This window comes from Prinia subflava, chromosome 13 (assembly GCF_021018805.1).
Source record: "Prinia subflava isolate CZ2003 ecotype Zambia chromosome 13, Cam_Psub_1.2, whole genome shotgun sequence".
In the NCBI taxonomy this organism is placed as follows: domain Eukaryota; kingdom Metazoa; phylum Chordata; class Aves; order Passeriformes; family Cisticolidae; genus Prinia; species Prinia subflava.
Genome location: NC_086259.1, coordinates 14,900,357 through 14,927,918, shown reverse-complemented (window position 1 = coordinate 14,927,918; position 27,562 = coordinate 14,900,357). Strand labels below are relative to the sequence as shown.

At 53.6% G+C, this 27,562-nt stretch overlaps 3 protein-coding genes across 4 annotated transcripts; 2 read left to right on the top strand and 1 right to left on the bottom strand.

Moving 5' to 3' along the window:
- Positions 1 to 550: 550 nt before the first annotated feature.
- ENKD1 (enkurin domain containing 1) lies at positions 551 to 8,088 on the top strand. The gene is made up of 7 exons (XM_063410520.1): positions 551 to 675; positions 947 to 1,171; positions 2,259 to 2,431; positions 4,522 to 4,683; positions 5,772 to 5,941; positions 6,754 to 6,890; positions 7,331 to 8,088. The coding sequence occupies exons 1-7, from the start codon at positions 591 to 593 to the stop codon at positions 7,489 to 7,491; spliced, it is 1,113 nt and encodes a 370-aa protein (XP_063266590.1). The 5' UTR covers positions 551 to 590; the 3' UTR covers positions 7,492 to 8,088.
- A 1,551-nt stretch (positions 8,089 to 9,639) lies between these two features.
- On the bottom strand, positions 9,640 to 15,097 carry PARD6A (par-6 family cell polarity regulator alpha). 2 transcript variants are annotated; one of them, XM_063410518.1, is made up of 3 exons: positions 14,942 to 15,097; positions 13,427 to 13,649; positions 9,640 to 10,719 (listed from the first exon to the last, which is right to left on the bottom strand). In XM_063410518.1, the coding sequence occupies exons 1-3, from the start codon at positions 15,002 to 15,004 to the stop codon at positions 9,932 to 9,934; spliced, it is 1,074 nt and encodes a 357-aa protein (XP_063266588.1). In that variant the 5' UTR covers positions 15,005 to 15,097; the 3' UTR covers positions 9,640 to 9,931. The 2 variants fall into 2 exon arrangements, with proteins under 2 accessions (XP_063266588.1, XP_063266589.1); XM_063410519.1 differs by having other exon boundaries at positions 9,640 to 10,716.
- Positions 15,098 to 18,728: 3,631 nt separating this feature from the next.
- Positions 18,729 to 25,753, top strand: HERPUD1 (homocysteine inducible ER protein with ubiquitin like domain 1). Its single transcript, XM_063410653.1, has 8 exons — positions 18,729 to 18,896; positions 20,192 to 20,269; positions 20,353 to 20,424; positions 21,458 to 21,579; positions 22,050 to 22,172; positions 22,802 to 23,149; positions 24,011 to 24,116; positions 24,699 to 25,753. The coding sequence occupies exons 1-8, from the start codon at positions 18,765 to 18,767 to the stop codon at positions 24,864 to 24,866; spliced, it is 1,149 nt and encodes a 382-aa protein (XP_063266723.1). The 5' UTR covers positions 18,729 to 18,764; the 3' UTR covers positions 24,867 to 25,753.
- Positions 25,754 to 27,562: the final 1,809 nt, after the last annotated feature.

Here is a 27,562-nt window from a genome sequence, read left to right as displayed (position 1 = left end):
TCTGAGAGTCAGCCCCAGCCTGCTCAGGGGTGATGACAGCACAGGTGTGTTCTCAGGGAGGATATGGCCATGTGGGGCAGGAGCTTCAGCCTCCTCTGGACAAATTGTGTTTGAACCACAGGAGCCATTTAGAGGGAGTCCAGGGTACATAATTCAGATCCCAGGCTAAAACCTGTCAGATGATGGCCAGCAACCTCATGTTTCCTGTTCAATCCTTCTGTGTCTGCATTAGATGTTTCCATATGGGACAACAAAGCCAGAAACAATTTTTTGTACCAAAGGTACCAATATTACAGCAACTGTGGACATTTTCAGCACTGGTAAAAACACCAGTTAGACCCACAGTAGAGACAGTGCTATTGGACCCCTTGTTTCACCTGCATGAAGTCCAGTTTGGGGTGATTGCTACCTGCAGGGGACATCTCTGGAGCTGGGGATGAAGTGTCAAACCAAAGTCAGAAATTCCCATATATATATATATATATATATATATATATGTATAATGTAGGCTTTCAGTGTCTGAGTGAGCCCTGTTCATTTCTGTTCTCAGTGGTGGCTTCTGTGGCAGAGGCAGAGCAACCTGTGGCAGGATGTGTGAGGGGCCATCCAGGATTTCTGGGCCCATTCCTCCAGACCCAACACTCTTTCCAGAGTATTACAAACGCCCCTTCTCAGGTGAGTCCTTGATGCCTGTTACAGGTTTGGGGGTTGTGCTTTGGCATGACACAGTTTGATGTCCTTACCCCTTGGTGTCCTTGACAGTCTCTTCACACGGATGAAGGTGCTTCTGATGATGATCCTAAAGTGGTCTGTAGAGCTGGTTTGATAATGGGAAAGCATAAGGCAGAGGTGAAGAGGGGGTCTTCACATTGTTTGTGGGCTGTGGGTGCAGAAAACTCAGGTAAGATCATTTCCTGACGATTTTCTCCTTTTTCTTTCTCTGCAGCTCGGGGGAGGCTGGAGGGAAATGCTCAGAAGCTGTATTTAACCTGTGGCTCCCTGGATGCAGCTCCCAGCCCCTACCCTGCCTTGGGCAGTGCCTGGCAGGCTCAGCCAGCCCCTCGCATTCGCCCCAGCGGAAAGGACTTCCTGGAGAGGGGACAGAAAGGGACACTCAGCCTCTTCCTGCAGCTCGAGGGGATCTCCCTGGATGGGGGGATGCCAGTTAGGAGTAAGTACAGCCAAGTCACTGCTGGCATCACCTCCCTTTGGGGCCAGGGATGAAGCATCGGGGATTTGGGGTGGATTCCCGGGATCTGCTGCTTGAAGAGAGCTTGGGCTTCACAGGGCTGCTGACCCCATCTGCAGCTTTTGGCCTGGCAGTGGAGTCACCTGTGCTGGAGCCAGTGATTTTCAGCTCTAGCCTCAGGTTTAGAATGGGAAGAGGGACTTGAAAAAAGGTGCAAAAATTTGGACTTCTTCACAGTCAAAATTCTATATGAATCAAACAAAACCTTGATGTATTGAGGATGTTTAACATGGTGAGTTCCTAGTTGGTGAAGCCAGGCAAGATTTGGGAGAAGTGCATGTGGATGTAAGAACACCTTTGCAAAAGATGTTCCCTTCTCCAGGGCAGGGATGTCACCCAGAATACATTCAGGAAGGAGATAAGGTTGAGCCCTGTGTGTCATTTTAATTTACCTCAAGTGCTGGCATTGCCCTGAGCTGAGTGTGGTAGATACCACAACTGCTGTGCCCAAGCAGGGGGGTATGGATGAGCATCTGGTTGTGTCAGCTGAGATATTCCCTGTCTTGGGGAGCCCAAGGAAGGATAATTTTTGATTCAAAACCAAAACAAATCCTTAATCCATAATCTTGGTTGTGTCCACTTGAACGTGGGACAGTGGCTGGCCCTGAAACCAGGAACAGTGCAAGTTAAAGGCTCTGCAGCCCTTTCTACTTCAGCAACACCGTGTGAGCTGAACTGGGAGCTGACCTTGGTCTTGAGAGGATGCTGGCATGGCTAGTCTGGCATAGTCCATACTGGAGTCTGTGGACACCAGCAGTGTGCACAGGCCTGTTCTGATGCTCATCTGGGCACGGTGGGATCCTCTGCAGAAGACTCAGACTGGGAGTGTGCATCTAACAGGAGCAGGACACAGACATGGTCTGGTCTGCAGGAGAGGGAAGAACTTGCTGGTTCTGTGGGCTGTTGGACCAGCTTGGAAGGGATCTGTGGCTCTGGTGCCAGCTCTCCAGGAGCCTGCATCCTGTGGCAGTGTCTGGGAGGTGAAGGTGTGTCTCCCCTTGCTGAGCAGGGAAAGAGGCCAAGGACTACGAGAAGGAGAATGTGAGGCGGATAAAGGAGATTCAGAGGAAGTGCAAAGAGAAGGAGCGAGCCCAAGAGCGCAGCCAGCCCAAGCCTGTGAAAGCTCTGTGGAAATCCCAGAAATACGAGAATGTGGAGTCAAAGGTGAAGGCCAAACTGCAGGTTGGTATCTATGGAGGAGCTCTTGAACTCTGCAGGCTTGGGATGTGGCTCCGCCGTGAGGGGCAGTGGGGTGGTGGAGACAGGAGAGTCCTGGAGCCTGCAGGATTTGGGGGCATCTCAGTGCTGAAGCACAACAGGGAATTGTGGCTGTGGGACTGTGAGTGAGGGCATGTAGTTTGGGTCCAGAGAGGGATTGCTGCAATAATTCCTATCCTGCTTCCCCCTCATAGCCATATTTTCTGCCAAGGGATGCTCCCATCTGTCTTTTCAGCTTCCCCATGTTTGGGGCAGCACTTCTCTGGGGCTTGTGCCAAAAGGCTGTGGTGTCTTACCCCGTGGATTGTGGTTCTCAGAGGTCTGAGAGGATGATTGTGGTTCTCAGATCTGGAGGCTGCATTGAGGCTCATTCCAGCTATTCCCCCCCGTGGATACACAGTGGGCAGTGTGGATCCACACATTCTTCCCCAGGTGATGGTGAATAACCACTGCCCAGGGGGCCACACAGACATCTCCAGGCAGTCAGGGTCAGGGCCTCATAGATCAGCACAGCCTGTGAGGGTGCTGAGTTGGAGCCTTTAAGTTCCTCCTCATCTCTGCATTGCTTTCTCTTTCTGTGGCCAGCTTTTGATGTGTATTGATAACAACTGCAAAAATTGGCAAGATGATTCCCAAGCCAGTGGTTCCAAGTGCTGTGTCCCTTCTTCCTGGTGTGTCACCAACCTCTGATATCTGTGACCCCTCCACACATGGGAGCAAACCCACGAGTGCTTCAAGAACACAAGCCTACGCCCTTGTTTGACAAATCCTCTGGGTTAGAGGAAGATTGATCTCATTTCTTCCTTTGTTTTGGGGAAGGGGGTGGTCTCTGCGCAGGCAGTTTCTGCGTGGTGCGTTACTTGTGCTCTGTGTATTCCTCCAGAGAGGCCCTGGCACTGACTCATGATGGTGTAACTGTTGCTGTAGCTCTCTGGAGCTGAGGTGTTCCCTGTGAAGGAACTCCATATTGTGTGGAGCTGCTACTGCTGCTCAGTTTTTCAGTTGATTCTCCTGGATCTTGATGACTAATGCAGGGTTTTTTCTTTGTCATCTGTCCCTGAGGCTGTTAACTGTAGCAGTTGTCTTGGGAAGGGTTCTGGCAGTCCCTGTGCTCCCCTGGAGGGAGATGGGACAAGCTGTGCTCCGTGTTCCTGAGGTCACAGACTCAATCAACTGAGCCAACTGTGCCAGGTAAAGGCAATTCTCATTAACTTACCAGAGAGATCCAGATCTCCTGGTGAAACAAGATGGATCATCTCTGGAGCCCATGAGCAGTCTGGGGTGAGAACGTCCCATACTCTGCTCCTCACACCAAACCCACCAATGTGGCTGCCCTATCCCACCATCAGTCTGCAGCTCTGCCCAGCTGAATGGGCCAGGCAAGAAGGAATCTTCCCCAGGAAGCTTCAGTTCAGCTGAGACCTTGGGTATTTGTAAAGATCTGGGAGTGGCCCTGTGCAGTTCCCATCACTCCCAAGGGCAGAGCAGTGCCCCAGCTGCATTTTTTGTAAGGTCACCCACTTGCCACAGTGTCAACTCTCAGTTTTCAGGGTTTGTTTGCAACAAGACTGTCTGAGATAGTCCCGGACCACCTGCTAGACATCAAATGCTGTCACTCTGTGCCACAGCCTTTGAAGATGCTCCTCAGATGCAATTCCACCAGACTCCTTCCCTCTCTGTTCCTTTTTCTTTCTAGAGTGATATAACCACAGATTTGAGGTGCTGAGCAGAGCAGCACTTGAGAACATCACCTCAGCAGGCAGCTTCGTGCCTACCTGCTTGATCCAAATGTCTTTCTGCAGTCCCCTCCTCTGTTTCCTAGCAATTCATTCAGTGGCCAGGTCTGGATCTGTTGCTGTTTGTTGGCCTTTGCTGGCTGGCTGCAGATTGTCTTCCCCCAGGAGCTTCTGCCAGGCCGTGGCAGAGAGCATGTGCTGTCCTGTGCCTGCTGGGAACCTGTGGCTGAGCTTGTGGTTGACCCCCAAACTTGGTTGGGAGGGTTTTTCTTTGCTCCAGCCTCCCTCCACTGGTGGATCTTTTCTTGTCTTTCCCAGGAGACCTCCCCACCTCCAAATCCCGAGGCTGTGAATTTCCTGAGGGCATATTCTCGCTGTGGCTCTGGGATCAAGCCATGCAGACCTCTGTCCCCAAGGCCTGTCAGAGCAAAAGCAGGAGCAGACACAGAGGCTCCAGAGGCACAGGGTGCTGAAACCAAGGTGAGTTACACACTAATTGCATCCATCCCAGGGAATTCTGGCACTGATCTCCTCCTCTGAGCTCTTCTTGTCTTCTTCTAAAGCATTGGGTCAGATGTGCTGCATGAGCAGGGAGATCTGTAAATACTGTTCCTGGCTGAATGGAAGGAACAGAGTCTTGGTCACTGGGATGATGAAATGAATATTCAGGGACTGTTAATTCTAGCTTCATCCTCATCCATGGTTAAGGAGATCGTGAAGTTCCCTGTGAAAATTCCGCCTCCTCATGCCAGCAATCTCAAATCTGCTCTTCCAAGGGCTTTGCAGGAGGTCTTGGGAATTTGAAGGCTGTTCCCACTGTAATCAAAGGAACTGTGGCTTCTGGATGTTAGATAAAAATTTGGGAAATGAGTGTGTGTTTTAGTAAGCAGAGTTAAATCAGCATTAGTAGTTAAACCTTTCAAGTGGTCTGTTTGGGAGGTCCTAAACATTTAGCTCCATGACTCATGTCCTTTTCCCTTGGCAAGTGTGAGATTGTCAGTTTGTTGGTTCCTAAATGCCATGAATGACTTAATTAAACAGGACATGATCTACAAAGGAGAAAGACTAGGGAAATCTTAAATGCAAACATAGCCACCTTCTCCACTGTTCTGTGCAGCAGAGGAACTGTGGTGGAGGTGCTGTCTCTGGGCAAGTGCCCTAAGGATCAGCAAAGTTCCTGCTCTGCCAGGGGTTCTGTTGCATTTCTTGGCCTGGTGAGCGCCCAACCTGTTTACTCTTTGCCTTCAAAATGCACCAGTAGGAGCCATGGGGACTATGTCAAGCCTGGTTTTTTCTGTCCTTCTGGCTTTTAAGTTGTGTGGTCATCTTGGGGACCTCAATGAGGCCAGGTTTAGGCTTGGCTTTTGGTGCCTGCCTCCCCAAACCATGGCCATAGCTCCTGCCTGTGTGTGGCTGCACACTGAGACGGGCTGTGCTGAGGGTCTGCCTGTCCTGCTGTCATTCAGTGTCTCCTGTGGAGCATTTTCACATTTTCCCTCGTGTGGACAGGGGCAGCTGGCTGTGTGCATGTGCCCAGGCTGCCCTTGATGCCTCTCTCTCTCTTGCAGATGCAGGTGGAGGGCAGGAGCATTGACTTCATCAGGCACAACGCCTGCACTGCCAAGCGGGCGCCGCTGCGCCGCTCCCAGTCCCTGCAGGCGCTGGCTGAGCTGCTGGAGCAGAAGCACCGGGAGCAGGAGGAGTACAACACCAAGCAAAAGGGCCACGTCCCCCAGTAGTATGTGTACCCCTCTCTGCTCCACCAGACTGTAACAGCCTTCACTGCAGCCCCAGCTTCTGCCTAGAGAGATGGGCCGGGCATAGAGGTGCCCTTGCCACGTGCAGCAGTGCCATTTTCCGTGACCTCGGGAGTAAACGCTGTCCCTCCTGCTTTCTTGACTTAACCAGCATGCCATGCCCAGTGTGACAGGGCTCAGAGGGAGTCTTGTCTCCTTCTCCCTTGCATGCTGATATGGGGAAGCTCTGTGTGCCTTGAGAAATGTGCCCCTGCCCCTTCATAAGCTTTGTTCCATGCGATGTAGCTTTGGCATGGAAAGGTCTGGTTCAGTGTTCATTGTGCCTTGGACCTGAGTTCTGAGGAACATCCAGTTAGTGCTGTGCATTTTGGGGCTCTGCATGCAAAACAGACCCTGCCCTAGGACTGGCTGTGGTGCCAGTCCTTTGCTGTGTTGTCCTCTGCCAGCATCCCTGGCTGTGAGCTGCTCTGTCCAACTTTGTTCTGCCACTGACCCACAGATGGTTTGGCAAGAACTGAGAGCCAGAAATGAGGAGCAGCAGCCCTTTGTCTCCACAGAGCACATGTTGGCCTGAGTGCATCTCTCCCAGCAGCCCTTTGTTGATGTGGAGCACATTTGCTGGTCCTCATGTGTGGTTTAAACACGGTGTATCCCCCACCGTGAGGGTCCCTGGAGTCCTCAGCCAGTGACAAAGAACCTGGCAGGGTTTGAAGGGCGCATTCCTGGCCTCTGCCTGTGCCCCTGGGCCACCCCTCCTGCCAGATGTGCTGACCCTGCTCCCCTTTGGCTGCAGCCTGCTGGAGAGGAAGGAGCTGTGGCGCAGGCAGACGGAGGAGCGGCTGCGGAACCTGCCAGACCCCGACACACCGCCCGGTCACACCATGATGCCCGAGAGCCAGCGCCTGGAGACCCTCGGCAATCTGAAACAGAGTAAGAGGAAAAGGAACAGGGATTCCAGCTGAGACAAACAGACAATCCTGGACAGGATAAGGGAGAAGAGATGCAGGGACACAGATTCCTGCCACTTGGAGAGTTGCCTGCATTAAGGCAGATGTAGGCAGGATGTGAGCTGTGTGCGTGCAAAGAGCAATCAGTGTCCTGCAGGTTACAGGACTGGCTCTTTGGAGCAGACTTGATGTCTAGACCTGATGTTAGATTTGCTAGTGTTCCTAAAATCTTAGATTTTGGTTGGAAGGAACCTTCCAAAGCTGGAGTAGGTACCTCAGGTCCTCATCCAGCTGAGCTTTAAATAGAAGGATTCTAGGTCCTTCTTCCAGTGCTGCCGTTGTGTTCATGGTCACAGCACTAGAAAAAGGATGGATTTCTTTGCTCTTCAACTTACACAACGTTTTTTTTCTCTCTTTTTACAGGCCAGGAGCAGCTGACAAAGGACCTGGTTCTGCTGCCAATGCGTGGAGACAGCCTCAAGATGCAGAAGAGGCGGGTAGAGCTCGAGAGGAAGCTCTCCCAGATAGACGAGGCAATCAAAATATTCTCAAGGCCGAAAGTCTTCATCAAGTTGGACTCCTGAGCTGGGGACAGGTGTGTTGTGCTGCTCTGCCTGAACAGCCCTTGTTGCTGGGCAGGAATGGACATCACTTTTTGGGAAGGAAGGAGAGGAAGCCAAGTTCCAGACCCTGGGCCCATGCAGGTGCTGGTAACAGTGTCCAGTATGCAGCTGGCATCTCTTGCTCACCTTTCAGTGCTGTATCTTGTCCACAGGAAAGGGAGGGAGATGCCCTAATGAAGGCCCTGCTCAGCGATCTGGAGAAACAGTTTTCTCTGCTGCTTGACTTCTCACAGATGAGCTCTCTGCTCTGGATCTGTGGCATCACCTCTTACTTTCCCTTTATTTCCTACTTCTAGAAACTGGTAGGAGGTCTCTTGTGCTGCTGCCTGTGGTATTCCTTGTCTCTCTCTTTCTCCTGAGCTGGACCACGGTCATGGCTCATCCTGAGCACCTGAGGGCCCAGGGAGCAGCTTGGGGACAAGGAAGAGGCACAGAGCTTCAGTGTTTTCTGCCCAGGGAAGGGCTGGGCTGTCGGAAGGGTCCAGTCAGATGTCTGGAGAAACCTTTGTTGTCTGTGTGGCACGAGATACTCAAATAAATCATCATTTCCATCTTGCAGTGTGTGTGCAGCTCCCAGTGGGCCCAGCAGGGCCTGAGGAATGGTGTGGGCAGCAGAAACCATCAGCACTGGCACAGTGCAGACAGGGAATGAGCCCCTGGGTGCTGGGACATGGTGGTGGGACATGGACTGGAGAATGTGCAAAATCCTGCCAGATCTCCACCCACAGGCTGGCAGGACAGGGCTGGAAAGGTGCCATCACCTAGGTGAGCTCACTGCTGCCTTACCTTCAGATGCCGTGCAGGAATCTGTGCAGACCTTTGCAGGGATCTTGCTGCATGAAGAAAAGAAAATTTTAAGCTGTGAAGATGGCTGGAGGGCTTGGTGCATTTCCTGCTCAGCAGAGGTACGGAGCCACAGCTTGGAGCCATATCCAGCTGAATTAGGAGAATCTCCAAGGATGGGATTGCCCTCATCACCTCGCTGGGCCTCTGTCTCCACACAGTGCTGGCCTCAGGGAGAACACTTTTTCTCCTGAAATCCCATTAAGTTTTCCCTTCTTGCAGCTTTTACCATTGCTCCATCTCCTTTTGCTACACAGGGTGGGGATACTGTGCATGGATCAGCCAAGCAGCTGCCTTTTTGCAGGGGTTGCTCCATCCTGGGCAGGATTTTGAGGGGTGGGGATATTGTGGAGTATTCTAGCCCTGCCTGTGCCATCTGGCACACAGCAGTGCCCTGGGATGTCAGGGCTGGCGCTGCTGCCAAGAGCTGGGGAGTATTTTGGCACTCAAGGGCTGGAGGAGGTGAGATGCCAACTGGAAAATCACCCCATGTGCCCCTGGGGCCACCTCAGGGCAAACCCCAGAGCCAGGCTGAGCCTGCTGGATGACAGTGACTGGGGGCCATGGGCACAGCCCCTGGGCACCTCCCTGCCCAAAACAAGGCTGGGCTAACCAGCCCTGCTGTCAGATCTGCTCTCTGCTCTGTCTGGCCCTGGCTGTGTGCCATGAGTGTCCTCAGCCCTTGCTGCACTCCCTGCCTGCTCTGACCTGGGGCTCTGAATGGAGAGTTGGTGCTGGCTTTTCAGCCCCTGAGAGCTGCAGGTCTTCCTCTTTGGCAGTCCCACCACCAGCCCTTGGCAGCAGTGAGTGCCACCATCAGCTTGGCACTTTTAGGAGAGGGACTGAGGGTGCTGGGAGCCCCAGCAGAGCAGCAGGGGCAGGTGTGGACCCTCCCTGCCCTGAGCTTGGGGCTGAAGAAGGAGGCAGGGGCTGCACTATCCTCAGCAGCATTTGCAGGGCTGAGTGACAGCCAAGGTGCTGCTGCCAGACCAGGTGTACCCGGCACTAGTGAGGGCCCTGTAGCAGGGACAAGGTAGGAATGAGGGGGCCAAGCAAGGCTGACTGCATCAGGCCAGGTGGCTGCCCAAAACAGCCTGGACATGTGTCCTGGAACAGGCACCATGGGTCTCGGTGGGATCACCCAGCATGGCAGCAAAGTCACAAGCTGTGCTAAGGTCAAGGCCTCCAAGCACTGCTTTCCATGCTGTGGGTACATCCCTGCTGTCCCCCTCCTCCCTGCAGTGACATGAACCAGGGACAAGCATGGTGCTTTCTAGAAAAGGTTTTACTGTCCATTGCAATATATTAATGATGCATATTTCAATAAAACAATTAAAAACCCCCACTTGCTTGGAAGGGGAGGCAAGGGGGCTCAGAGAGGCAGTGCCCAGCTTGAGTGGGTGCCACAGTGGGGCTCCCGGGGTCACGGGGGGTGGGAGAGGGCAGTGGGCAGCCCCTCCCCACCCCTGCCCGCTGGCCACATCATCACCCCAGTGTCCACATCCAGCCCGGAGGAACAGAAACCCGGCCGGCCACTGAGTGGCACAGGCCCCTGCAGCTATAGGGTGAGGAGGGTGCCATCCTCCCGTCCGCTGCCCCTGCCAGGGCTGCCGTCGTGGCTGCCCAGGGACTGCAGGGAGCCCCGCGAGCTGTGCGGGGACAGGCTCCGCCGGAGGGGTCCGTCGGCGGGGCCCCCGTTGGGGCAGCCCCCGGGGATGTAGTGGGACGCGCTGTCGCTCTCGATGACCAGGTCGCCCTCCTCGTCGCTCTCGGCCGTGCTGTAGTTGCTCAGGTACTGCGAGGCCGGGCTGGGGGTCTGCTGGCTGGGGGTGCTGTCCGTGGACATGCCCGAGCTGCCCGAGGCCTTGCTGCTGCGGATGACGTTGTTGCGCTGGTTGGCCGGCTTGACGGTGATGATGAGGTTGTGGCTGTTGGCCACCATCATGTCCGTCACTTGGTCCAGGGACTTGCCGGCCACGTCGATGCCGTTCACCTCCAGGATCTCGTCGCTCACGGCCAGCAGCCCCGTGCTCTCGGCCAAGCCGCCCTTCACCAGGCGGGAGATGAAGATGCCGGGCACCTTCTCGACGCCCTGCGGGGCCACGCGCACGCTGACGCCGTCGCGGATGTAGAAGCCGAGGGGTTTGTCGGAGCCGTGCTTGTGCAGCCGCACGCGCCGGTGCGTCTCGGGCAGGATGTCCACGTCGATGATGGAGGAGATCTGGCGGAAGTCCTGCGGCATCCCGATGAGGAGGTGAGGCTTGGCCCGGTAGTGTGCCGGGCGCAGCAGCCCTTTCTTCTTCCGCTGCAAGGAGTTGGAGGCGAAGACGCTGGCGTCGGACTCTGCTGTGGGGAGCAAGGGAGGACGTGGGTCAGGCACTGCAGTGCTGGGGATGTGAACGCTGCCCTCGGCCCCAGGCGCTGCGGCAGCGGTCAGCAGGAGGGCCCTGCTCACAGGTCTCACCGGCTTTCCCTCCCCAGATCATCAGCCTGGCTTTCCCTGCAGCCTGTCTCCGCTGGGGCCCATCTCCTGGGATTACCCAGCGTACACAGGCACACAGGCCAGGATTAGTGGGATCGAGGCAGTGATTCAGCCTTAATCACACTTTAAGCCAAACTCTGCAGTTTAACACTAGAGCTGCCAGCCCTGATGGCCTGGGAGCTGCAGCTATGCCCCAGTTTGGGTCTGGGGAGAGAGGACCCCCAACACAAATGTGCTGTGGTGGCAGCCAACTCCCTTAGGGCCAGTCCAACCCCAGGAGACAGCACCAGAGTCCTCTGCCCCACCAGAGCAGGGCTATGGCTGGCATGGGTTGCTGATAGCCAACTAGAACTCTGCCATTCCTGAGGACAGAGATTCCTCACCTCCTGGAAATTCGTCCCAGGTCTGCAGCATCCTCAGGGCCCCTGAATATCCCAGACTGTGATTTGTGCCCATGTCTCGTATTCCACCATCAGGCACCTTCACACAGGGTTTGACTCTCTCCTCCTGGACTGTGGCCTGGGGCTGCTCTATGGGGCCCAGTCCAGCCCATCACCATTGGCCTCATCCACCAGGTGCTGGGGAGTATCCCTTGGTTCCTCTCTGGTTTCTCCCCATCTCTTTCCATGGGGGAGCCCAGATCCGGATGTTCCATGGTCAGCATATTCCCTACAGTGTCCCCCACCAGCATCTGGACCCTGCTCCAGCTGCAGGGCTGCTAGGGATGTCCCCAAGCCCAGGGGACATGGGATTTCTCCCTAGCCAAGCCAGCCTGCCAGGGCTCCTGGCTTATAAATATCTCCCTGCACACACAGCCTTGGCATATTTTTAGCTCGGGGAAGGGCGGCGGAGGCTTTCCCACAGCTATTTCAGCACACAGCTCCTCTCCGAGGGGCGCAGAGTGGCTGGGCCAGGCAGGTTCAGCACGCCAAGGATGGTGGCCCTGGCAATGTCCCACACTTTCCCCTGCCCTTCCCATGAGCCTTGGCCCAGCCAAGAAGGGCCAGTGCCGCTGTTCCAGCCAGGCTGCCCCGCAGGGATGGCGTCACCCACGGGGTGATGGCACAGAGGGGAGCCCAGCTGCAGCCTCTGCTTTCAGCCCTGCTGTAACAGGACTGGCTGCTGCAGAGCCCACTGACAGGAGCACACCTGTGTGTGTGCACAGCTCCCTGCACCAGGCAGTGTGAGAGGCTCTGCAGCCACATTCCTCAGCGACCCAGACCGGTTCAACGACAGCCCAGCCTTGGGATGACCTGGATCCATTTTAAATCAGCTGTGATTCACCCAGGACTTGCTCCTGGCCTCTCTGCTCACCTCCCTGTGGTGCTGCTGGCCCACAGCCCCACTCCTGCGGGCACAGCTGGGTGCTGGGGCTCCCTGGTGCTGCCTGCTCGCCTTCCTTATCATGCTGCCCATGGAGCCAGGCTCTGCCTGCTCCCTCTCCACACTGTGCTGTCTTGGCACAATCATCCGTGGGCCCTCACAGGCCTTTCCAGCAGCCCACAGGGTGGCTCTTGGGAGTGATGCTCCCACAGCACACCCGCCGCTGCACTGGCTCTCCATGTCACAGCCTGGGCCCAAGCACTGGGCCAGGAACAGGGGATGGTTCGATGCTGGCAGCAATAGCCCCTGAGTGCACCACGGGCTCCAGCAGCCTGGATCACTGCTGCCAGCCCCCACACCACACAGCCACAGAGGAAACATGTCCAGGGCATCCCACCCTGAGGCAAAAGCCCAGGAAAACTGACACAGCAGCCAGGGCTGGCCACCAGCATCACCCCTCGCTCAGAGACTTCATACCACTAACGTGAGCTGGAAACACAGACTCACACTCTGAGTGCACTGCAAGGAAAACTGTGGCTCTGGGTCAGGCTCTGGCTCTGTGAACTGCTGACTGATGATGCTATGAAAGAGAAAACCTTGGTGCAGCTAAACTGAGTGGAAGTGGATGGGCTTGTTTTCCCTGCAAATAGCAGAAATACTTGGAGTGTTTGTCACTTGAAGGCTTCCATCCTCACTAGGATGCTGCTATAAGGGTTATCAGGTGTACCTGTGCAAGGAAGTGGTTCCCTGGGAACATGCCACTGAGGTAAGGGCAAGTCCCTGGTCTGCCAGGGAGGCACCAAGCCTCTTCCCAACACCAAAAATCCAGCAGCACCCGGCACCCTGAGAGCTCTGCCAGAATGGCTGTTACCTCCTCAGGGCATGGAGCTGGATGGGGCTGCTGGCGCAGCGCTCACAGGAGTAACATGGGTGTTATCTGGGAGCCCACACAAGCTTGGCTGGAAAACACAACTTCAAAGGGGTGAATTGCAAAGATCTGCCTTTGCTCACCAGGTCACACGGGGCTGGGCTAAGGCAGGTGCCCTCGGCTGCCAGGGAGAGCCAGTGTGGGTGCCACAGCCCTGTCAGGGTTCTGGCAGCCTCCCAGTGGCACCATCTCCACATCCATCCACCAAAGCAGTGGCTGGAGGGTGTGTGAGCAGCCATGCCCCGGTGGAGGTGGAACCAGCAGCACTGTGGGATGTGGCTCATCTCTGGATAGGAGGACGCATCCAGTGCCCAGCTTACCCTTCTTCTGGATGATGACCCTGAGGAGGGGGTTGGCAGAGGACAGGGCTTTGTGGTAGTTGTCGTCGTTGTTGATGGGCAGGAGGTCGCCGTGGATGTCTGTGTAGCCCAGGAGCACATCCACCCGCGGGATCTGGTGCACTGTCTGCAGCAGCTGGTAGAAGTCCTGGAAGCTGCCGGCGCCGGAGCGCTTCATGGCAAAGCGGCGAAATTCAGCGTCGAACTGCAGAGGAGGACGAGGAAGAGGAGGAAGAGGGTGACTCTGGGCAGGGCTGGCTCCGGCCGGCAGGGCCGATGCAGGCAGGGCATCACGCAGAGCTGCCCCAGGGCAGGCAGAGCCTTGGTGCTGCCAGCTCTGGAGCCCGGCAGCACCAAGGCAGCAGCGCCAGTCAGAAAGAGCCCGTCCCAAAAACAAAGTAAAAGGAGCGAAGCCGTTTTTCTGCCCAAACACTGAAGTGATGGGGCAGAAAGATGACCCTGCGGCAGAGGAAGGACCCTCTGGCCGTACCACCAGCCGTGGCAGACTCCGTGCTGCCGGGAGGCCCTTCCCTGAGACACAGGCGCTGCCGTAGCACCTGGTGAGCAACAGCGCTAATTAATGCCTCCTTCCGTCACGACGAAGAGGAAGCCAATTAAGAACAGGCTGAGGAACACTGCGAGGATCGCGCTGCCCGCGGGGGTCACACCCCAGCTGTCGGGGCAGGCGGTGGCCACCACATCCTGGGAAGGAGGGCGCCCTGCACCCTGCCGGGGGTCCCGAGCAGGCAGTGGCACAGCTGGGCGAGTGCACAGCTGGATAAGGGTGCAGAAAGGGAGTGCGCACATCTGTGTGAGCACGGGGATGGGTGGGTGGGCACAGGTGGATAATGGTGTATATCTGAGTGACGGCACACATCTGGGCAAGGGTGTGCCAGGTGAGCAGAGATCTGGATAAGCAGACACGCATGGGGGAGACCGCAACTGGACGAGCGCACAGTCATGCAGGTGTGCACATCTGGATGCACGACAGGGGCTCGTTCCTTGCTGGAGGTGCACATCTGGGCGACGGCATAGCCGGGGATGACCATGCTTTGGCGAGCACGCACATCTGGGCGAGTGCACATCTGGGCAAGGTGTGTTCCCGGGGTGACCGCTCACCCCGCACGCCCGCACCGGCGGGGCTACCCCGCACACCGGGGCTGCCGGAACGGCGCACCGGCGCCCTACGCATCTGGCGAGCGCTCCGCCGCGGCGTTCTCACGGCCGCGCCGAGCGAGCCCGCGGCCCGGCAGAGCCCACGGTGGTGGGACGCTGCGGTCGCCGGGCCGGGCTGGGCTCGGGGAGGCACCGGGCAGCGCCGCCGCAGCGCGGGGAGCCGAGAGCCCGCACGGCCTGGCTCCCGCGCCGCTCCCTGGTGCGCGGTGCCACCCCACGTGTGCCGCCCGACGCGGGGGCGACGCGCTCGGTCGTGACCCGGCGGAACCGGCACGGTCATCGGCATCGGCATCACCGGCCCCGTCCCCGGCGGGCGCTTACCTTGCTCTTGACCTCGATAACGGGCTCGGCGGAGCGCGCCGGCGTGCGGTGGTGCTTGGCCATGGTGCGGGCCGGGCCGGGCCGCGGGGCCGCGCCGCCACCGCCGCTCCCGCGGCCACGGGGGATTTTCACCGGCCATGACGTCACCGGCGGGCAGGCCGGGCGCCGCCGCGCCATTGGCCCAGGCGGGGCGCGGGGCGGGGCCGGGCGGCTGCTGACAACGTCGCCGTGGTAACGGGGGTGGGGACGGGCGGGGGGCAGGACCCCCATCCCTGTCCCCATCCCCATCCCTGTCCCCACTCTCATCCCTGTCCCCATCCCAATCCCCTCCACGTCGCCCCCGTCCACCCGAGCACGGCTCCGCTCCCCGTCGGGCCGCCGCCACGCCGGTACGGCAGCGGGCACAGCGCCGGTGACCTCGGGCATCCCATCGCTGTCAGGAACCTCATTAGCGACACAATAAACCCGACAGCGGCCCCTCTCTGGGGACACCGAGCTCCGGCACGCGGTCAGCATCCGCACGGAATCTCCGGGAGTGTCACCGGTGGAAGCCTCGGCCCCGCCCGGGAATGTCCTGGCGTTTCTCGATGTTGGCGGGGGTTTCCCATGCCACCGGTTTGGTGGCCTTTGGCACAGGCAATCGTGGTAGCAGGGGATGTTTTCCAGCTGTGTCCCTCGTTCCTCACATCCTGGTTACACGTTCATTCTGGCTTTTCTCCCTTGTGTGCCAGGGAAGTTTCTTGCTGCCCTAGAGCAGTGTGGGCCAGGGAAGGTTCATTGTTTCAGGGATGATTTGCTTTATTGCTCAGTGGAACAGCTGAGTGAGTGCAGGGAAATCGGGCAAGTTCACCGGGTATGCAGCAAAGCCTCTCCATGCCTGTCCCAGCACCAGGCTGCCAGGATCTGCAGCCACAGCACATCTCCTCGGTGCTGCCAGGCTGTGTCCACAGGTGATGCCCATGGGATGTGTCTCCAGCAGAACTGTCTCTGCTCAGGCACAGAAACACTCAGGGACAGCCAGAGAATGCCTTCCCTGCAGACCCTGCTGCAGTGCAGCTCTGCCAGAGATGCAGAACATGCTGTGAGCTCCCTCCTGCCAGCACCAGGGTCTCCAGCCCCAGCGCCTTGACAAAAGCAAACTCTTGTTCATGGACTCTGAGAAATTTTGGAGCCAAAGGGGCCACAATGGCAGCACCATGAAACAGTTTTTAAAGCCAGACAGCTAACAAGCACAGTGCTTCTGACAGAATAAGCATATTGAACCAAACCTGGAGAATCAGCTTGGCTTGTCTGGATTCTGTTGCCCTTTGATCCTTGCCCTATCCTGGCCCAGGGAGCAAACTTTGGTCAGGACAAAATTGCATCCCCACAGCACCAGGCCTGTGTTAGCTGGTCTGTGGCTCCTGGCAGGCTCTGTGGCTCCCTGTGTCACTGTGCCTGGATGAGCAAAGGAGCACATCAGGCTGTGAGACTGTAGGGCATCTCCTCATGTGCTGGTAAATTCTCCTCCTGCTGTTCCTGCTGTGATTGCCACACCATGAAAACCAGCCTGACCACAAACAGAGCTGTAAATTCATCAGCAATACCCCACTCAGCCCCCTCAGTTTGGTTGGGGTTTTTTGTTTTGTTTTGTTTTTTTCTTAACAGAGTAATTGTGTTGAGGTCAGAGAGATAATCCTGATTTGCACTGTGGTTAATATTTACGCAGGCGACAAAAGCAGCTTGCAGCCCTTCATCTCCAATTTTGGTAAATCGGAGTTAATTGTTCAGCAGGACAGTGAGGTGATGTGCTGGTCACACCTTCTGCTTTGTGCTGTGGGCCATTATCTCTGCCACAGAGCAAGCTAAGCTAGGCAGACAATATCAGGGCAAGTGTTTGTTTTGCCTCAGTCCTAGGAGCCCTGAACCTGGAACTGGAGCATGTTCAGCTACGCCCACTGACTCCACATCCACCAGTTCCTGGCTGCTGTGGGTGAGGGCACTGAGGGCCTGGCTCTCTGAGGGGTCCAGCACCCTCAGACATGGAGGGGGGCTGCTGAGGCTTAGCACTCAGGTGCCTCAGGAGCTCATTCCTCCAGTCCCTGCTCCAGTGCTGGATTCAGGTAAATTTGTCCAGTGAGCAAGCATTTTTCCCAGCTATGGCTCAGACAAGGAATGGGCAGAGAGCAGCTCAGTTGAGTTCTGCCCCTCCTGTCTGTGAAGAAGGAGAAGCCCAGGAGGCTGAGCTCGAGGCAGGATCAGCACTGTGGCCACAGCTGTGCAGCTGGTTCACGGGCCAGCAACAGCACAGGGAGTCCCCGAGAAAACACACAGAGTCCAAGATTCTGGTTTCACTCCAACACCTGCACAGCCTTACCCTGTCCCTGCCACCCACAGGAACTCTCTGCAAAAGACTCTGAGCAAAGGCTGCAACCAAGCAACAAAGTCACCTTGACTTGGACAATGGCAAGGGTGGCCCTGGACAGCGTTTGTCTTTCCCCACTATCAGTAGGAGCTGAGGCACGGGGATCATAGTCTGTGCTGATGGAGCAAGAGCAGCAAACAGCTCTGGCAGTGTCCCCTTGGGCTGGGGGGACACAGAGCAGAGGCTGCGGAAGCAAAGCCCACCTGGGCATTGAGCCCTCTCAGGAGCAGCAAGGACAGAGCAGTCAGGAGTGCAGCCCCAGCGGGATGTGGATGTGAGAGAGCAATGGGCTCCGATGGAATTCTCCACTCTCACAAGGACGGACCCTGGCAGCCGCGGAGGGTTCACCCGACCAGCCCCAGGCTCGGCTCATTTCTTCGTGATTTTGTTTTGTCGGCTCCCACGGCAGCGCTGTCGCTTGGCTCGGCTCTTCCCGGGACGCTGCGGGCTGATGCATCCCCGTGGCAGAGTGTCTTTCCTGGTTGCACAATCCAGTCTTGGCTGCAGACTCATCCGTGCCTTCGGGCAACAGGTCTGGCTGCCAAGGAATACTGAGCAGCTCGTGAAACACGCAGAGTAAATACCTGGTGCCGAGAGATAAACCCGCCGTCTCACGTTCCGACAGTTTTGTTTTGAAGGACGCGAAAACCCCCTCCTGGCGCATCAGGATCATTACCACGGGCTTTTTAGGTGTTGGATCGTATCTCAGAGGAAGATGGGCATGAGGACGAGCACTCAGAAGCTGCTGGTCCACGGTTTTTTTTGTTGTTTTTTTGTTGTTGTGTGTTTTTTTGTTTTTTTTTTTTTTTTTTTTTTTTTTTTTGTTAGTAAAAATGTCATGAATTATTAACTTTCCCCAGCATCTCCGCACACTTCTTTTGTATGGTTTGTCCTGTACCCACAAAGCCCGCAGCAAACCTGCTGAGGAGCTACACAGCTCGGGTGAAATAACAATAGGGAAAAAGGGAATGTTTCACCTGCATCAGGCTGTGGATGCAGCACGTGCAGGGCTCCACAAGAGCTGTGCTGCTCCAGGGGACGGAGGGGAGGGGGAAGGTGAAGTAAGGGATCCCTAAGAGCTGCGATGGTGCCAGAGATGTGGAGGTAGGGAAGGCAGGAGGGAGAACAGCGGTACCGGCCCGGCCATGGCCTCCGCCCCTCAGGGCCGGGCGGGGCGGGGCGGGGCGCGGTCGCCGTGGTGACCGCATAGCCCCGCCCCCCCAGCACCGCCCAATCAGCGCCTCCGTTTCCTCACAGGGCCGCACGCGAGGCCCCGTCCCATTGGCCCACGTGTCAGCCCCCCTCCCCGGCCCCCATCGCGGCCAATCAGCCGCAGCCACCGCGGCCCTGCGGCGGGGCCGGCCCCTATAAAACCCTCACGGGGGAGGTTTCGCAATCACTGCCCGCCTTGCCCCCGCCATGGAGGAGCTGCTGTCGCTGCTGGTCCGGAGCCCCGCGCAGCGGCACCGCGACCTCCGGCTCACTGCCGAGCCCGCCTGGACCGTGCGCCGCCTCAAGACCGAGCTGCGCCGGCTCCTGCCCGACGCCCCGGTGAGTGCGCGGTCCGCTGTTCCCGCAGCCCCGCCGGGCGGGTCCCTGCGCGCTGCCTCGCCGGGTGGGTGGGTGGTGGGGGCTGGCTCCCCGCGGGGCAGCGGCGCCAGCTGCACTGGGGCTCTCTCAGTGTTCCAGGACCGGCACCTGCCCTCCGGGGTGTCCCGGTTGCGTCAGCCGCGCTTGGGGCGCGCTTGGGCTATTTTGGGACTCGTTTGTGGGCCTGCCGCGGTTAATCATTAACCGGGCTCCCGGGACGGCGCGTCCTGCAGGTGTGTGGGGACGTCAGAGCGCGCTGGCACCGGGGAGCAGCGCCCGGGCACCGCACCCAGCCGGGCAGCGGCGGCCGAGGCCCTTGGGGGGGGTTGAGGGCGCGTTCCGGCTGCACGGCAGGCACAGCGCTGGCTGCGGCGGGGGGATGGCGCTTGTGGGGTGAAAAGCAGAAGTGTGACTTCCCCCGGGGCCGCGGGGAGCTGACCCTGAGCGCTGCGGGAGCAGCTGCGCTCCGTGTCCCGCTGCTCCCGCGGGCGCGGCTCCGCAGGAGGGTGTGTGGCCTTCATAGAACCAGTGAACTTGGAAAAGACCTCCAACATTCAACCTTCGACCAAATGCCATTATGCTTACTAAACCACACTGTGAAATGCCGTGTTTATACTCATTTTTTTGAAGAGTTCCAGGGATAGTGATTCCATTTTCCACATCAGCCCATTTCAATGGTTAGCCATGCTTTCAGTGAAGAAATTCTTCATAATATCCAACTGGAAAGTGCCCTGCAGACTTAAAGGCTGTTTCCCCTTGTCCTGTCACTAGCTGCCTGGGAGCAGGCCTGATTCCCATGCCTTTGCCATGCTTTCCCTGGGAGTGTGGTGATAACCCAGGCTCTGTGTGCTTCCAGCAGCGGCTGTGGGACAGCTCCTGATGAAGAGCTCATGGTCCCACTGGGTGGGCTGGAACAGATTTACTTGACACCACCTCTGGTGCTGGTCAGATCAGGTGGAACTGCAGACTTCTGTTTTTAAGAGACACAAATGTTATTGTTGGGACTGTAAAAGATACAGCATGTAACCAGATTCTTTGCTCAAGGGACTTTGGATTCTTATGCAGGTTTCGCGTTGATAATCTCCCACTAGGGCTTTCAGTTCTCATGACTTCAGCTGAATTTAGATGTGCACAATTCCCTCTGCACCTTAGTATGGGGGATGCTCCAGGCTCCGTGCCTCTCTCCACCAGCTGTAAGCTGTGTTGGTTAATGCTTGGCAGAGCAAGTAATCCTATTCTTTGTTTTTTCTTCAAAGCCTGAAGAGGACCAAAAGCTGATTTATTCTGGGAAGCTGCTGCTTGATCACCACTGTCTGGGAGAGTTGTTGCCAAAGGTATAAAAAAGTATCTTTTATGATGTGCTGAAGTATATCCAGAGAAGGGATTTTTTTTTAACATATCTTCCATTATATTTCAGCATGGGGAGGTGCATGCTCTTCATTTGGTATACAACTTCAAGACTCCTGCAAATAAGCAAGAAACCAAAGAGGTAATTAGATGTAACTTTGAATCTTGGGCTTGTAACTGAAAACAAGAAGTGTTGGATGACCATTTCAAAGTTCCCTGTTACTGCAAGTTTTCCCTATTAGTGCAACAGCAGTATTACTTCGTGATAATTTCTTTGAGATTGTGAGAATGTATTTGGATTAAGCTGAGTAAAAAAAATTGCCTCTGCAGTTCATCAGTAAAGATTCTCATGGTATCTGTTAAGAAAGATCTAGTTGTGATGTGCTGCTCAGGGGAGAATTCTGGTAGATTCAGTTTTATTAAATAGGCTAGGGCTTGCTATGTCCCAGTCACGCTCAGACGGATTGAGCTTGTGGTCAGAAGAGAATCATAGGGAAGTGGTTCTGATCTGTGTGGGGAGGGAAGAAGGCTGGGAACTGCAGACACTTTAGCTGTTCCCAGCAATGACTCATCTTTGGCTTCCTCTCTACAGGGCTCAGCCTTAGTGCTTGAGCTCAGTATGGACTGGTCTCAAGTACACATGGCCAAAACCCATTCTTTCTTTAAAGTGGCTGGGCAAAGGTTTCTAGAGGTGTGGTCCTGTTGCCCAATAAAGGCACTGTGGGCTAACCCTACCCATGCCTGGTGGCTGCTAGATGAGAGCCAGCTTTGGCTGGGTGTTAGCCAGATGTATCACCATGGGACAGCTCTTGAGCTCTGTGTACAGCAGTTTGTGCAAGAAGTACAAATTTGCTATAGAAAAAAGCCAAAGTGTCTTTTGTATTTTATATTTTAATTACCAGATGGATACTGAATGTGTGCATAAGAGGTAATAAATAAAGTATACATCTTGTGAAAGGGAAGAGTAGCATCAAATCAGTTTTGCATCCCAGTCATTTGGTTCCAGAAGCTTTAAAATACTGAGAGAGGTGGTTGTGCTGTGGTGCCCAAGAGCAGGGGCAGCAATGAGAGGAATAGGTGTTAAAACAAGGCCATACTTTGTGGGGTGCAGCCTTTTTGCATAAAGTGTGTGTGGTGTCCTGAGTAAACCTCACTGGCTGCTCTGCTGTCTGTAGGTTAAAGCTGATCAGCCCAAGTTAGCGTCAGAAGCCAGGCAGGAATCAAATGTGCCTTCCTCAAATGGTGGAAGATTGAGGAGCTCTTCAGGGGTCCACTCTTCAGCAGAAGCCAGTAATGGGTAAATACAATTTTATGTACATCTTAGATTTTTAAGATGGTATGTTTGTGTTGGATGCCACCTCCTTATGCCACATATATTGTCACAAGTCCATAGAACATGGGCCAAATAGGATGAGGCTTTCTATTAAAGCTGTAGTGGACACACAATAATTTGGATTGGAAGGGACCTTTAAAGGCCATCTATCTAACCCTCTACCATGAGAGACACCTTCCACTAGACCAGGTTGCTCTGTCCAACCTGGCCTTGAACACTTCCAAGCATGTGGCATTTAATGGAAAATCCGCTGCTCTGTTAATTAGGAAGAAAGCATTTCCTTTGTTCTTGTGGGTAAAGATGCACCTAGAAGGAAGAATTAATTTTGTATTTGGATACATAAACAGGCAGAAGCTATTTACATTTTTGTGTAGTAAATTGCTCTTGCTGTTACTTCAGTGTTTGCTAATGAAAGTGTTCAAATTTTGACCCAGGCTGGAAACAACTTGGAGTCCCTTCCAGAGCATGACCCCTGGCTTCTCTGCTTACACAACCTACAGCATGCTTCAGATGTCCTGGTTCCAGCAGATCTATGCAAGACAGTATTACATGCAATAGTAAGTGTTCTAGTCCAAGCTGCCAGTAGGAAGTAGAAACTGTAATACAAGAAATTGGAGAGCTTCTGGCAATTCTTCCTCTTTTGATGGTGCTTGGAGAGTTTTTCATTGTAACTTGTGCTGAGTGTTGTGGGAATGTGCCCCTAACTGTGCTGCTGTGTTGCTGTTCAGGCCAGTGGTTCTGGATCTTGCCCATTGCCTGTCTGACTCTTCATTGGGAGGGCAGGTGTCTCTGGAGTAAATCTGATCCTGCTGATCAGCCTTTGCTTTTTTTTGACTGCTCAAAGCATGCACAGCATGGACTTGATATCAGTTACAGGTCAAGCTGAGACTTGCAGAAGGCTTTTAGACTACCTGCAGATTGCTCTAATTTGTTTTTGTGAAGTATTGACATTATTGTTGATAGAGGGGAGGGTGCCTGGTTTGATTTGTTGAAGTCACTATACAACTGTTATGGGTAGAACTAAAACTTGTTTTTAATGCTTCTGTAGCCTCTAAACTTGATGCTTTCTACTTGTCAGTGATCTGACTCTATTGTTAAAGATGGTCAGATTTTCACACACAGGACCTGTGGGAAATGTGGAAGGATTTGACCAAGCCTCATTCTGGGCTTTGTTCTCTGGTTCCAGCTTGGCTTCTACTGCTGCATCTGCTGACCCATCCCATGCACGGCATTCTCAGGAGATACCAGTGGCACCAGTGACACCTCCAGCTCCTCTCCCAGGCCCATTTCCTGGCCAAAACCAGCCTGGAAACCAGAATGTTGCTGCTCAGGTTAATGCAGTGGCTGACCAGAACTTGAGGATGAATGCCCAAGGGGGGCCCCTCGTGGAGGAAGATGAGGAGGGTGGCAATCGAGACTGGTTGGACTGGCTCTACTCAGCAACACTGTTATACGTTTTTGTCAACATGGTCTATTTCTACTCCAGTATCAGCAGACTCCTCCTCGTCATGGGTGGCACTATTCTGATGTATCTGTAAGTGTGTGGTGTTAATATTTGCTGTTCAGAAGGGTTTCACTGAAGTATTGAGTTCTGTACTGTGCTCAGCTTCCTGGTGGTTGAGCTTCATAGGACTCCTGGACCTGGAAAGGGCAAACCACTCCTCTATATCCTGGTATAATTCAGTATTTAGAAAAGAAGATAATAAAGCCCATGTCTGGATTAAATGCAGCATGTGGCTGTTCTCACTGGGGTTTTGCAGTTTCTGGTGTGGCTGTCTTTCTATTTCAGAAAACTACTTGAAACCAAAGTAGCCCCTGTTGTAAAGCTCCAGCAATGCAGCAGCATAGAGCAGACAGACCTGTAGGTTCAGTGAAGAAAATGACAGTTTCTTTTTGGGAAAAAAGTGGTTGAAGTCTGGGAAGAGGGTCTCACACTTGCTGTCCCAATCATGCATCCATGCAGTTTTTCTGCTGTGTTTGCCTCTCTGGAGAGCAGACCAGGCTGAACAGAACAGAGTGTCCTGAACTGCCTTTGAACCTCTCTGGGTGGGGGAAGATAATTAGGATAAAAACACAGATGATAATGGACTCTCAGATGCTATGTTTGGGCTGTCTTATCTGAGAAAGATAATCTGCCCTCTAAAATTCTTTGATCACCTGTGTGACAAGTGATGTAAGTGTCTGAATTGTGGGTCTAGGAGTTAAAAGTGGAGCAGTTTTTCCAACATCTATGTCGACTTTGAGAGCTGAAGGTTAATTGTTCCATTGCAAGTCCTTAAATTTTACTCTTGCTAGTTCCCGCAGCTCTGAGTACTCAAATGTGCAGCTGTTGTGTACTAGGATGAGTAATGTTGAAACAGTGTTAATTAATTAACAAATCTGTTGCCTTCCCCAGACACCATGCTGGATGGTTCCCATTTAGACGAAGACCAGCTCAGCCCTTCCCAGGCAATGTTCCTCCTCAAGCTGCTCTAAACCAGGACCAGAACAACAACTTTCAGGTATTGTCTTGCTGTATTTTTAAACCATGAAACCCCATCAAGTTCTGCTTTTTAATAATAGTGTCTTACAGAAGTTTCAAGAAAAGTTTTTTTTTTTTCTACTACACAATCTTCTGTGGGAGACTAATTGCCACCTGACTCCTTCACTGGTGTAGTAAATTCCTTAGTTAGCCTTCATCCTGAAATATTTTGGTGATCTTTTAGCCGCTTTTATCCTTTAGGAAGTTGTAATGGGAAGTGGCCTGTCACAGGCTGTAACAGAGGGCAGGGTTCAGGCTACATCTCTCTAGGATTTGGGTCTGTAAGCAGTTTGAGTCTTCCATTTCAAGCTGACAGTTATGATGTCAGTGGAATTAATTAGCTGTAAATTCGAAATTCACCTGATCTGGTGCTGGATGGCTGTCCTGGACAGTGTTTGTGGACACCAGTGTGAATTAACTACTACTGCCAATGTGCAACTAGGGTGTTTGACTTTGTATCTGGGGCTGCTTGAAAAAATTTATATTCAAACAGTGACATTTCAGCAACAATAACAGTTTGATTTTTCTAATGCATTTCTGAAATTCTCCTTTATTTTGGCAGGGAGAAAATGGAGGCAGAACCAATGAGTCTGAGACACCTCCTGATGAGGGACAGGCTTTCCAGGAACTGCAGCAGGCCAACCCCTCCCTCGTGAGCACGGTGTGGGTTTTTTTCAAGACTTTCTTTGCATCCCTCCTTCCAGAAGGGCCTGGACTGACCCGCAACTGATTTGTCACCAATGTGCTTGTCTGAAACTGCAGTGGACACCTGAGAGAACTGGATACCAACTCCATACCAGGCGTGGAAAGGGATGGCAATTCCTCTGGCCTTCACTGACCAAGAAAATAAAGCTGCAAGAAGCCTTACATCATTACAGCCCAGAGACTGAGATGCTTGTCCTCATTTCAAAGAACTTTGTTCCATAGCATTTATTAGGTACCTATGTAGAGGCTTGGCTTTGTGGACTTGTGCACTACAGGCACAGGCTCTGAGTGGGTGTGCAAAAAATGTTAGGGAAGCAAATTGCTTCTTCTGTGCAATGTGATTCCTGTTGGAATGTTTCAACTGCTATTTTAATTACACTGAGTGTAGGATCTCAAACAAAAATTGCTAGATATGCATTAGCAAATTTTTAGGAAAAATCTATTGTGAAATTGCTTCAACAATATTTTAAGTTTTCTTTGTAAATATTTCCCTATGAAGAATGTATTGTGCAATCTTGTTGGACGAAGTGGAGGACTGTAACCTGGTGATGTGGATAAGCAATTACCTCAGTGGTGTTGCAGACTAAGTTTCATGTTGTTGAATTCAGATAGTTTAAATTCAAGATTTAATTCCTGCTGCCCTTGCTCTTTCCCCTCTGCCCTGCTGCCAGATCATGGGGGAAGACTAAGTGTGTTCAGGTCTAAATATATTTAGCAAAAACTTATGCCAAATGTAAAAACTTCTTCACTGCTTTTGGATGCAAAGTTAAAGCAGTCTAATTCCTGTATTCAACTTTGCATTCTCACTCCAGTGCAACTCCTCTTGTATTCCCTTACTTCATTGTATTCCCTTTAATTTCTAATATGGTTAAGGGCTGTTATTGCAATAAAATTTGCAGGCATTTATATCCACGTTTGTGTATGTCCTCTACAGCAATCAGAAGACTGCCTGTGCAAAGCACAGGGTGTGTTCTTGCCTGGTTTTGATTGAAAAGCTGTGGTGAGGGAGTTGGGATTTGAGGGGAAAAGGTGCTTAACTCATTTCTTTGCCCAGTTGTGTTCTTCAGCAGCCTTCAGCAGGTAAAGTGCCTTGAATAGCTTGGAGTTTGTTTGCTTATGCAGAGCTGGTAACAGAAAGGCCATGGGCATGCTGAAACAGGTAATTCTGTAGGTATTTGGAAAATTTGGCTCCTTGAACCCTGCCTGAACTCATGGTGGAGTTGCAACACAGTGTTTTGGCTCAGGGTTTAAATTGGCTGGAAATGTGCTGTCTAGGGAACAGCTGCCACTGCTGGAACTTGTTGTTCTTTTCCTCTGCTGCCTGCACTTGGCAGGACAATTTGAGGAGTGTTGGCAGGGCCAGCACACATCGGTTGGGACAAGCAGTTGTAGGAGGTGATGCTTGATCTTGCTATGTCAGATCAGACATGGTGTTACCTGTGGAAGCCACCAGCAGAGAATGGGGGACATGGTTGGTTGGTGTTACCTGTGGAACCCACTTAATCCTGGTGCTGTTTCTGATTTGAACAAATTCTTTTCCAGGCTTGTTTTTTTTTTTGCTGTATCTTTAGTTTGCTGGAGACTTGGAGGATGGGTAGGACAATGGTAAAGTAATTAATTTTAAGATACTTAAAATGAAATCATTTGAGAGGAGTTCAATTTTGTTAGCCCAGATGTATCCTGCATAAGCCTTTGAGGATGTTTCTGGAGGAGGTGCCCACTGTTTCTTGCCTTGCTGATGGTCTGGTGCTGCTCTGGGAACTGCACTCCCTGAAAAAAAGGCATCCCCAGGCCTTTGCACCCTCACAGTCTGTGTCCCTGTGGTAGGTGACAGCCATTCCCCCACCCTGGGCACAGCTGCAGCTCACACAGCAGCTGCACCCCCAGCCTGTTCCACATCAAGGGTGCTTTGTGGATTGTGGATTTTTCTCCCTTTATGGGGTAGCAAACCATCACTCAGGTGTGCCTAAATTAACTGAGCTGTGCCTGTGCTCAGTTTCAGCAGGAGAGAGCAGAGCCAGAAATAAACTGGTTTGGTACTGTTAAAATGACAAGCACAGAGCGCTGGATTAACTTGTGAAATCTCTAGTCTGAAAATTTATCAGAGGCAGCAAAACATCTGTTGTCTCACGGCTTTTGCTGTTCCCAGGAGCAGGCAGATGGGTTTAAAACTAGTTGAAAAGCTAATGAAGTGTACTTAATGCCAGGGCAGAGATGCAGTGAGAGTCCTGGACCTTAAAGAACATTTCCTTAATGGTTCTGTGAAATGCATAATGTCTGCCATTGGGGTGGAGGGGAGCTGGGAGTGCAGCAGAGGACACGTAATGTGGAAGTAAATCCTGTGTAATCCTGCAGAGGCAGCTGCCAGTGATGTGCACCCAGGCAGGAAGGCTGGGATGTGAGGGAGCAGTGCCTGGCTGAGGGCTCCAAGCACCTGTGACTGAACCAGCCTGGTGTTACATGGAGTTGGGAATTTGGGGTGGCTCTAACCCTGTCACTGAGCCCTGACCAGTGGATGCCTCTGGTTGCCTGAGACCCTGGGAGCAAGCAGAGACGACTGAGGCATGAAAGGAGCTGAGGCAGCTCAGCTTGGAGGGGTGTCAGTGTAAACAGTGGGGTGTGTAAGGAGGGATGGCAAGGAAGGGGCTAGAGCCTGGATGGCAGCTGTGGGTGCCAGTGAGCATGGCCCTGAAAATGAGGGAATCCAGGTTAGACATAAGG